Here is a 12,130-nt window from a genome sequence, read left to right as displayed (position 1 = left end):
ATATTTTTACCTTAATTGCTGTAAAAAGTCAATATATTTGTACATAGTGCAAAAGAACCTATACATTTATAACAACAGAAACCCGAGTTTCAACATCATTAACCAATAAAAGTAAAAGTACATGTTCAGTATCATTAACTATCAGGTATATCTGATACGGCTTTGTTTACCAAACATATAGATGACAATTATAATATCAGTTTACTACCAGAAACAGCTGATTTTCATATGGTCGGGTAAATTTACATCCAGGGTAGAAATGATCTTTAAAAATAGTTAATCTTTTCTTCAGTACTTGGTAGCTTGCATATTTGAATGACTATGTAAATTTTATATGGTATCATTTTCAGTTCTTTAAATATTTATTCTATCAGCGTAAACACTTTCCTTAAATGAATTTTGTTGATTTAGCATTCATATAGTATTGGGAAATTAAATGTTTATATGTAATTGATATGTTCTGTAACTTTCTATAGAATTCAATACTTATTCATGTCACATCGATATATATAGTTTAGTCATTATAATCAAGTAAGGCCATAATCACTTTTAAAAATTGTGCTCTCTAAAAATGTTAGTTCAAAAAATGTACATCAAGTTGAAGGTTATTCTGGTTCATCAGTTTTGAAAACTTACCACATATTGTGGTTGTTACTTTCAAAAGTTAATATATATTTATGAAGTATATATATCAATATTCTGGGACCAAGAAAAAGAGAGGTAGTATCCATTTTCTAAAAAACCTTAAGATTTAAAAGTTTTCAAAGGTTTGTGTTTTTTTGTGTATGCCAACTTTAATCCAAATGTCAAATTTTCACAAAGTCTAATAACAACTTCTTCATCCATTCTTTTATTTTTTGGTATTTTAATGCTCATACCAATATTTACTGGTTGATTGCTATATGTTTTGATTATAAAGCTGACGATAGCATTTAGGAATAGACTTCACCATTTAATGTTCAGTTTCTAGACTATTGTATATAGTAAGCTCTTTCAAAGACTTACAAAGTAGCTATTACAGGTGTGGAAAAGAATAGAAGAATATTAAGGAGTATGGTATCTCTTTAATCCATTCTATGGACTGTTTTAATGTTACTATAATATACAGGATCTGAAATGGCTCTGACAAACACAACAACTAAAGTGCTATACCTTTGATATATGTAAAAATAAGACGATCCGGTGTGATTGCTAATGAGACCACTTCTCAATAGAGCAAGTTATAGTTGACATGAGCTATTTCCTTTCTAACATTCGATGTGGATTATTATCTCATGTACATACCTTTCAGCTAACCTTCCAGTTCACTTTTGAATTTCAGATTAAAATTTTTAGCAATAATAAAAGAAAGTAAACATTAATCTTTGTTCTTTACACTTTCAGTTGGAAATTCCAATGAGCCGAGTTATCAGCATTACACGGGAGAAAACAGCACTTATCATTCCAAATGCCATTGGTTTTCAGACAGCTGGCAAAAAGGTAAGACAGATTTGTATAAAATGTATGAATTAGGTTCAGTATGTCTTATGTTCCAAAAAGCTTAAGTGTGTTAAATAGGTCTAGTTTAAAATCATATTCCATTATGTGCATAAAATGTGTTCACTCTAGGTGGCTGTGTGGTATGGAGCGCAAGGCTCAGTGCAGGCAGTGTTGTCTTGATATCCCAATAGCACAACTTTGAATCCCAGTGAGGGAAGAACACAAAATTTGCTTTTGCAAATTTGCAGATTAAATATTGTTGTGCTGATATTTAGAATTATTATAAAATGTGTACATATATACACATTAAATGTATATATATTTATAGGTAACCAAAATAATTTATAGATCAGAAATATTAAAAAGAGACATTAGCATATTCAGGGAGAATGTATGAAAATAAAAAAGAAGATGTGGTATGGTTGCCAATGAGACAGCTCTCCACAAGAGACCAAAATGACACAGAAATTAACAACTATGTCACTGTATGGCCTTCAACAATGAGCAAAGGAGTTCATCTAAACCTTCTTTAAGACTTGCATATAATTATAGTGTGCTATTGTCCATAAGAAGTTTAAGGTTATGAATGTAATATCATTGAGACAAGCAAAGCAAACAAACAACTTTAGAAGGTTAACATACATTCCTGAATGATTTACATTAAAGTCTTAGTTATAATCTCTCAATATAGTTTGTTAATGGATTCAGACAAAGTATTTGGATTCAGCATGTTTCAGTTATAACTTGGTATGTTGTGGACAAAGCATTTACATTTAGGACATGAAAGGCCCACCTCAGCCATGCGTCAGTGATTCCGTTTATATATAATCAACCAAATTTTTACCACAAAAGGGCAGGGCTCAGACCCCCTGGATCCGCAGCATATGTAATGAATGTTATAAAACACATCAACTTTTGAACTTTTAAGTTGATTACTAAGTCTAAATACGCTGCTTACATATTAATGTTCATGTTTTTGTGTCAAATCGAGTATTTAAAGTATGAATTATTTAGTTTTTTTTTTGTGTTTTATCTTTTTTATTATGATTCTAGGTTTTTAAAAGTACAATTTTCCATGCTTTAGTGAAAAACCATCCACCCTAAACATTAATTATTTCTTTTGATGTTAAATTTTGTATTTAATTTCTTCCAAATCTGAACATATAACTTACTATAATTATTTGTATAATTTCAGTACACATTTGGTTCATTCCTTACAAGAGACAGTACATACAAGTTTGTGATTAGTCATTGGAAAAGATGTCAAGAAATGGTCAGTATTGCATATCTATATGTGAACTTGGGTAACAAAAAATTTCATGTTTTTTATGAGTACAGACGAAACTACAGATTTAAATCCAACAAACTATAATTTTTTTTTAAAGGTTTTGATGCAAAATTTTGAAAAACCATAAAATTAAGTATGAGTGAGAGTATATTTTTTCTTCATTCACGAAAGAGATACTCACGTAAATAAATTAATCTACAGTTCATGCACTAAATGTTCAGTTAACTTTCTCAGTGAACCAATTCAGAACATAAACGAATTGAACAGGTGTGAGGTTCACATAGTTTGAATTATTGCAGAATACTCATTTTGTTTTAAGGAAAATAGTCAAGCTGGTCATACATGTGACAGAGTTGTCAAGCCACAACTGGAGATTTGGAAATTTTCAGCTGGAGTTTGGGCCTCATAACTGGAGATTTTTTATCGACGTACGCAATGCTTTTTTCGTGTGTGTTTAAACTGCATATCTTCCTTTTTTGTTAAAAAAAACAATGATTCCATACCTTCAAGCACCTGTATAGCCATTTTTACTTAGTAAAATAGAAGATAAGGAGGGGGGATTCAAATATTTATTCATCATATATAGTTCAAAGATAAAGTGATCAGCCATCATACATAGTTGGCAAAAAGTACCTCTGCTTTAGCCACATTGTCAACTTTAGTACCACTACTGAACATGTTTGTAACAGAAGGTGTTGAATTGATAGAGTTGTGGGCTGTCTGGTGGGTAGCTGTCTCCATATTTTTGGTCAAGTAAGTAGGGCCCCATAGTCAGCTTTGCATGAAGTGTAGTAAGTATGGTCTTGACCATTGGCACTGGACTTGCACCATTTTTAAATTTGGCTAGATACTGTGTCCTCTTTAATATTATGCTGGGGTACATGTATTTGATGATAACATGATACAGTTTGTATTTTGTCAAAGTATAAGACAAACACAATTATATAGGTATTCCATTGGCCTAGATAGAAGACAAGCCATAAATATCATATTTGAGTTGATTTTATTGTCTTTGAGGTTCAGTATAAACTAAGTCTGTTCCATGTTTTCAACAGCATCAAAATTTATTAAAGTCGATGTTTATACAACTGTTCCATTGTCAGTATTTCACTTTTAATCATCCAGACATGTATATTTAACTAGCTAATTGATTACTAGATAAATGCCAATCATCTTTTATTGTTGTATATACAGTCTATAATCCTTAACACCTTCATTGATTACTTGAGGCACCTATTTACCTTTTTGACACAAATTCCATTACAGGAAACTTCCGTTTTTCTCGGACTTTTCCCATATCAATTTAGAGTTTTTCAGACTTTTTCCCTGTCCGTATCTATTTTGTAACCAAAAATGTGTACTGAAATTTTTTCGAGATTGACATTTTCAAAAAGCGGAAGATTTCAAATTTCAACGGGAGGGACGGAAGAGGGTCTGAAAAGCGGGAGATTTTAACTCCCACCGGAAGAATCACATGTATGTTGACCTCAGAATAGGATTTCATTGACCTTTAATGGGTTGATGTGTATACAATATTCCATGAAAAAAGAAAAAAAAAGATTTTCTTGCAAAAAATGTAAAGGCAAATATCTGTTGTATCTACATTTTTGTTTTGTCATGAGTTAAACGTAGACCGATATTCCACTATCCAAAATGTTTTTGCAGTCCTTTTTACAATTTCATTGTTCTCAAGTTTTAATCATTGCTATTTTTAGAAGAAAAAAAACCAAATACAATGCGATTGAGCTATACAATACAATACCAATACAATTGTTTGTTCAATTGTTTATTATATTAACATGTGTTTTACAATTTGAAACAATAGTAAAAATTTATTGAAACTACATATACCAACACCTGGCCCTCCTTAAAATTTTTAACATTATTGAAAATACATATATTGCTTTTTGTATTGTTTTGATTGGAATGAAAGAAGTATGCCAAGAAAAATCCCATAAGTGCTGACCCTGTATGACATTACTGTCAAATTAGTCTACTTTAGAAAATCGTTCACTGGTGAAATATGTAGGAATTTAATTGGTTGAAGGATTTGGAAATATAATACCTTTTAAAAATAAAAGTTAATGGAAAAAATAAAGAGTATATAAATGTTAGATAGATTTCGATTGAATTGATATGATTTTTGTGTTCAGGGATTTAAATATGCGTTTTGGTATTATTATATACTTTCGAAAATTTTTAGATTAATTACATATAAAAACAGCGCTGTAAAAATTAATCAGGTATAATGCATCAACTTGATTAAATAAATATCTCATACTTTTTTGGTTCAAATTGTATGATATAAATGTACTTGTAACAAAAGTATGGTAAAAAAAAACCTGAAGATATGATTAGCCTAGATTCATCAATAAAAATCCTAAAAAGCAAATTTCCAAAGATGTGTTACTTTTAAAATATTTGATTTAGGTAATAAATGAATCAAAATTATTTCTAATCTTGTCTGTTCTCAAATAAATAATAAAGTAATAAGATTTAGGTCGCACATATATACCAGTATATGACAAGTACAGGAATATATTTTTCTGATGGAGAACCACTTAGATAAATGTTTTCATTGTATGTATACCAAAATTAAAAGGGTTATGCCATTGTAGAGTATCCTTTGTGTAAGATATGATGTTTCATACTTTTGAAAATATTACCCCAAATGCCCTAAATGCTGAAATAGTGAATAAAAAAGCAGTCATCATATTTCTGTCATGGCAAATTAAAACGATATCTTATGGTAGATCAATTTATACTTTTTTTGGCTCCATACCTTTTATTTACAGCCATCCCTTGGGCCACAATAGGGAACATCCAAGCAATAATAAACAACAAAGGAAAATATAAAACATGCCAAGTAAAGTAAAGTAAATTTCAACGGTTTTCATTTTTTTATGGATGATTTAATATTGTTTGTCCACGACTTTAAAACTAAAGTGTTTGTTTTTGTTTTGTTTTCAGAGCAAGAACTTGTTGTTACAAAATCAGTCAAGTGGAACAGAATCAGATGTAAGTTCTTTATTTGAGAATTCAATATAGTTCATATGCTGGTTACAAATAAATAAAACATTGGTTTTACTCTTAACCATTAGTTCTTGGTTAACTTGAATATCATGTCATCAGTTTTGCAGTGGCGGATCCAGGGGGGGGGGGGTTCCGGGGGTTGGAACCCCCCCTTTTTTGGCCGATCAATGCATTTGAATGGGACCATATAGTTGGAACCCCCCTTTACTCTGTGTTGGGAACACCCCCAACACCCCCCTTTTTAAAATGGCTGGATCCGCCACTGTTTTGCATTGGTATCTGGTGTTATAAGTTTTTGTGATTTAATAATTCTCCATATTTTTATATTTTTTGTACCTTTGTACCAGTTTGTTGCTGCTAATTTTTGAGATTTTTTTTTTTTTGTATGTTCATATACATGTAGTAAGATGAGGGGAAAAAACTGATAATGAGGCAGATCGTGTATATAAGTCTCAAAACCACCTGATAGAAATTTGATAGCATGCTTACTGTAATTCAGAAATTAAAGCATTGTTTTAAATAATCCTCTTTACCTATATTTCACATTTTTGTCAGTGGTCAATGATTCGCAATACATGTGTAATAAATGCACACATTAAATACTATTTTGTCTTATTTGGATAGAGATTTTTTATTCAATTGATATGTAGAATCTTTGTGACTCTTCCATATCAGATCACAATACATTTTTATTTTCATTTCAGGTGCCGTATTCAATAAGGGACCAAACTCCCGACACACCAATGGACAATTCAGACATAACAAAAATGTTTGACGAGTCACAAAACAATGATGTAGACAATAACAATGTGATAAATGGACATATAATATCCCGGCCAGACACGGAAGATTCAGACGCTGGCGTGTGCCTTGCGTGTGGGTCAAGGGATGCAAGTGATGAAAATGTGAAAAATGACATATCAAACAATGTTAATAAGTCACTTCAGAACCATGTTCTTATTTCTCAAACCTCAACTGTTGTACATGAAAAACCAAAACCTGTGAAACCTCGATTTTTTATTGGCGGTGGAAAGTTTGTTCCTTATTTTTTTCAGTGTAAGTACACCTATTATTATTTACAGTTCAAACAGTCAAGGATAATCTTGTGAAAAAGTTTATTTAAAAGTTCGCAACATACAAAACAAAAAAAGAAGAGGTGGTATGATTACCAATGAGACAACTCTCCACAAGAGACCAAAATGACACAGTAATTAACAAATATAGGTCACTGTACGGCCTTCAACAATGAGCAAAGCCCATATCGCATAGTCAGCTATACAAGGCCCTGAAATGACAATGTATAATAATTCAAACTAGAAAACTTAAGTCCTTATTTACGTAAAAAAAAAGAAGTTTGTTTGATCCGATCAATTCACAGAAAATTAAAAAAAATGTAATACCTTTTATTTCACTTTTTTTCTTAACTTTTCAATAAAACTTGTAATTTGTAAATATTAGTTGTGACTTGATTTTGCACTGACTTATTTGTCAAAATACAAAAGAGATTTGCTAGACCTTGACAAGAAAGCTGATTACAGGAAATAAACATTAAAAACTAGCATACTAAATTTTATCTAATTTAAAGTGGGCATTGTTCTATATTACTAAGATTTCAAGACCCGTTTCTGAAATTGTATTTTAGAGTAAACTACAGATGAATGGTTGCAAGAAGACAATAAGTTAGAATGATTTATAGATAAAATAAGTTTTTGTTATGAATTGTATTTTTTGCATTTATATGAATCTTGTAATTTTCACAGGTTTTGACTGTGAGAAAATGTATGAAGCCTTTTCACAGCTGTCTCTCAAATTCCAAAGGTAATTATAAAAATTGACATAACTTTTTACGCAAGTACTAGCTTGTCTAAAAAATAAATTCACAGTTAGAAGCATGTAAGAAGAAAACAATACAAAGTTATAAATGCTCCAGAAATAACTTGAAAACTGTTCTGTTTGGAAAATATTTTGATGTTAAATATTATAGAAATCTTTGGATTACAGGTCAATCAATTTAAATTGTCTGCAAAAAATACTTTCTGGAACCGAACAAACATCACCTCAAGTTCTAGTGCTTATAGAATCGCCTACAAATATCCATTGAACAACATGGGTTGATAAACAGGCTGCATGGAAGTTGTGTTTTCAAAGAAGACTATGAAATAATGGGAGCAATTTTCCTAGTACCAAAAAAAAAAACCTTTTTAATTCCCGTTAAAAATCAAGTGATTACTTAATAAAGTCAGGACAAGTTGACAGTACATTTAAAAAAAGTAATGCCACATCTATTATTTATCATACTGAAATCAATAGAAAACCTCTATTAATGACCCATTAATATACGATGGATTATATTTTAAAGTACATGTAATACTAAGTTATTTTTGGTAAGAAATAATGTTGTTTTTAGATGATAAAAGTAATAGGATCATTTTTATGTCAGAAATGAAGCCTATGAAAAGAATCATAATGAACATTTGATGACACTTTCATCAAACTCGTGATTAAGTTCCGACATACTGTGTTATAGAGTTGCATGCAAATAAAAAACACTAATAGGATTTCTTAAGAATTCATTTGAAAATTGAAAATTTCAGGGTATGATAATGTAATAAGGATATTATATGGAGTTATGTCTTTTTTCTGGATCAATTTTTTTTTTATTTGTCTTCTCTATACTTTTAGCGATGTGATTGCGAGATATTTAAGGAATGGCTGAGAACTCACAAACAAGCTCTCAGTGACCACAATTAAATTGCCCTTGTCCTAAAAAATGACCTTATACATTTTGAAATTGGACATTCTTTTATATTCTCTGTTGATTTCAATTAAATTTTTATAGCACCTATTTTCATGGCATCATTTTTTCAAATTGATGCCATGAAAATGTCCAAGTAAGCACAGAAGATGTATGACAGATTTCAAATGTATGATTTGATGTTGTTTTTTGTCAGTTTCATCAGAATGGAGATAACAATATTATATTTTAAGCTCGAACTGCATCAATTGATGATTTGATGGTTGCAAATACCTGTTTACTGGCTCCACTGAGGCATTCCCAGTTAACTAAATTTGTAACCATCAAATCACCAACTGATGCTGTCAGAGCTTGAAATACAATACAGTTATCTCCTAATTGAATTATGTTGATATTTGAAGATGCTGATGATGCTGATGACTGGGTTCATCAAGCAGTGACAAATATTACATGCATATCAGGACAAGAGTATGTTAATGAGATATGAATATTAATCCTGCTTTGTACTAGATGAACACATTGATTTGAATTTTTCATGTTCTTTTTTGAGAGGTAACAGTCTGCAGGAAGATAGTCATCCTATGATCCTAGCCAGACATATTGTTCTGACTCCAACCAACAAGTTTTTTTATCTTACTGCTGAATTCTGCCTGCTTGACAGATAAGCAGCTAATACCAAAGGTAAAGTCTTTGAGTTGACACAGAAACATGGCCCGCCTGAATACAGATAATCACACTATCAAGAGAGCACTACTATAGGCAATATATAATTCAAGATCCTAAGTTATCTTTTTGATGTATGTTATATAGGATAAATATTATAATCTTTGTCATGTTAATTATATTGTAGAACTTGTTCAAATGTATTTATTTTATTTGACAGAATTCCAAGGACCAATATAATCCTCGCAATATGCATTATCATGTAAGTATAGACTTTCAGTGTTGTCTCAAAAATTACCAATCAGGGAGAGGGTTGAATTTATATTGTTTAATTGTTCAGTTTATGAAAAGTAAAATTTATTTACAAAAAGACTCATATTTTGAATTCATCAAAGTAATATTTGCAATTTCTTTGTGGTAATATAATGTTTATTAACTTATTTTGTGATCCTGAACTTGATATGCTTGAAGAATGAAAAAAAATATATAATGTTATTAATAGATATAAGAAGATGTGGTATGAGTGCTAATGAGACAACTTTCTATCGAAGTTACAATTTGTAAAAGTAAACCATTAAAGTAAAAGTAAATATTAGTTCTGCCAATAAAAGTTTATACTTGTACATACAGTATATTTTAATGGTGACATTTTGGTTTTCAGGACATTATTTTTAATTGTATCAGCCATGGCATTAACCTACAAAATCCTTTTGTTGCAAGTCAGGATTGATTCCAAAGATATCTGGTCGCCATCATCTAAAGCTCAGTGGAGGTAAGTACATTGATGTTGGTCATGTGATTATTATATTCCCACTCTAGCAATTGCCTTGTCCCTCTGTTTGTTCAACAAGTATTTTCTTCATACTTATCTCCAAAACTTGTATGGTTTCATTTTTTTCATGGTAAAAAAAATGACAGCATATTTGGTCATCAGCTTGTGTTGTTATGTGTGAAAACTTTCGAGATTTTTCAAATAACTACTTAGTACCCGTTTTATGATACATCACTTTGAATTTTTCAATTCGTTGACTGAACTAAATAATTTTCGATACACTTTTCTCTGATCCTAACAGTATTTGATGCAATCACTCATAAAGCTAACATTTTTTTTTTTTTTATTTCATAGCGAAAAAATTGTGCACAACGAAAATATAACACATTTATATGTTTATTATAATTGAATGTGCCACCTATTTACACCAAGCAAAAATGTATCTATAAGTTTGTTACAATACTTTCTCTAATTCTACTTTCTACAAAACCTAATGAAATGATTTACATTTTTATGTGCATGACTTATTCAAGTTTATTTTATCTTTAGTTTAACCTTTGAGACTGACTTTCACATTTCTTTCAAGTCTGTAATGATTTGTCAGGAAAAACAAGAAAGTTAAGGTGTGCTGTCAATGTTGTGTGTCTTTAGGGAAAGCAAATGCTATTTCAGTTATTTCAGGGATACTGGTAGTTGGTTTTAGAAATTTCTAAATTGATCTGATGAACTTATCATTTTTAAATCTAAATTATCTCCCTTGGTATGTTTATTATTTAAAATGTCACATGAGACAGTTATGTTTACCAGTGAAATATTGATTTTTACCAATTCCAATTTTTTATAATTGAAATGTCAAAATGTCATCTCATGAATTAAAGAGAAAGTAATATGTCCTTCAACTGATCATAACTGAAAAAATGTTTTAATAGTATATTGTAAGTTGAATTCATTTGTCTAAAAATGGTGGTGTTAGGGGTGTTATGTTTCATTCAATGAAACTGTATATTATGCTTGAGTTCAACCACAATTTTTCTAGTCTTTTAGCTTCATTATGAAGAGATTGAATAATTTTAAGAATGTTTGCAGTTTAAGGATAATAAAAATTGACTAGTATAATACCTTCTTCTTTTATTGACCTATTTTTTCAGAGAGAAAATGTACTCATCAATATATGGTCTACAAAATCAGAACCATTTCAGTGTGGTGAAACAAATGAATGAGATATTGAAATCAAACCTGCAAGTCTTAGAAGAGGTAAGATCTCAAAACTTTAATGTATGATCCTGATAAATGGGGGGAAAACATGTAACACTAGAAATAAGAAGATGTGGTATGAGTGCCAATGAGTCAACTCTCCATCCAAGTCATAAATGTGTAAAAAGTAGAAGTACAGCCTTCAACATGGAGCCTTGGCTCACACCAAACAGCAAGCTATTAAGGGCCCTAAAATGACACGTGTAAAGCAATTCAAACCAGAAAACCAACAGTCTAATCTATATAAAAAATGAGAAACGTGAAAACACATATGAATCGCTTCAACAAATTAGAAATAGTTGCTGTGTAGTACAATCCATTAAAACTAGTTATTCATTACTTAAACAATCGAATTTCATGTTAATAGTGAAGGTACAAATGTAGGTAAATTCTTCAATGTCTGTTTTAAATGGAACTGCCTTTAATTATTTTTATATTGTTATGTTAACTGCTCTATTGATATTTGATGATAGAGACATTTAAATAAAATAAGTAGTACACCACATCTTACTTGTAGCCAGGTAACTGAAAAAAAAACCTCATACACAATCAAAGCTTCCACTTTAGCCTTAGATGAAGTACATTAAAAAATAAAGTCTGCATGCTTTGAAAATAAAGAAAAGTTGAGGCTTGCACACATATTTTTATGCCCCACCTACGATAGTAGAGGGGCATTATGTTTTCTGGTTTGTGGGTCCGTTCTTTGTCTGTTCGTCCGTCGGTTCATCCGTCTGTTCGTCCATTTGTTCGTTCGTTTGTTCGTTAGTTCGTTCGTTTGTTCGTTAGTTTGTTCGTTTGTTCCGATTCAGGTTAAAGTTTTTGGTCAAGGTAGTTTTTGATGAAGTTGAAGTCCAATCAACTTGAAACTTAGTACACATTTTCCTTA

General features: G+C 30.6%; 1 protein-coding gene across 12 annotated transcripts in view; it reads left to right on the top strand.

Moving 5' to 3' along the window:
* The window catches only part of LOC143072323 (uncharacterized), a 78,060-nt gene that overhangs the window by 57,446 nt on the left and 8,484 nt on the right, over window positions 1-12,130 (top strand). For all 12 annotated transcript variants that reach the window (XM_076247209.1, XM_076247208.1, XM_076247210.1 and 9 more), the window contains 8 exons: window positions 1,384-1,479; window positions 2,675-2,752; window positions 5,738-5,785; window positions 6,505-6,856; window positions 7,561-7,618; window positions 9,439-9,480; window positions 9,880-9,990; window positions 11,139-11,244. In XM_076247209.1, the coding sequence (XP_076103324.1) occupies window positions 1,384-1,479; window positions 2,675-2,752; window positions 5,738-5,785; window positions 6,505-6,856; window positions 7,561-7,618; window positions 9,439-9,480; window positions 9,880-9,990; window positions 11,139-11,244 (891 nt within the window). The remainder of the gene's footprint in view (window positions 1-1,383; window positions 1,480-2,674; window positions 2,753-5,737; window positions 5,786-6,504; window positions 6,857-7,560; window positions 7,619-9,438; window positions 9,481-9,879; window positions 9,991-11,138; window positions 11,245-12,130) is intronic.

This window comes from Mytilus galloprovincialis, chromosome 4, assembly GCF_965363235.1.
Source record: "Mytilus galloprovincialis chromosome 4, xbMytGall1.hap1.1, whole genome shotgun sequence".
NCBI classification, from domain to species: domain Eukaryota; kingdom Metazoa; phylum Mollusca; class Bivalvia; order Mytilida; family Mytilidae; genus Mytilus; species Mytilus galloprovincialis.
This window is presented reverse-complemented; position numbering and strand designations above follow the sequence as displayed.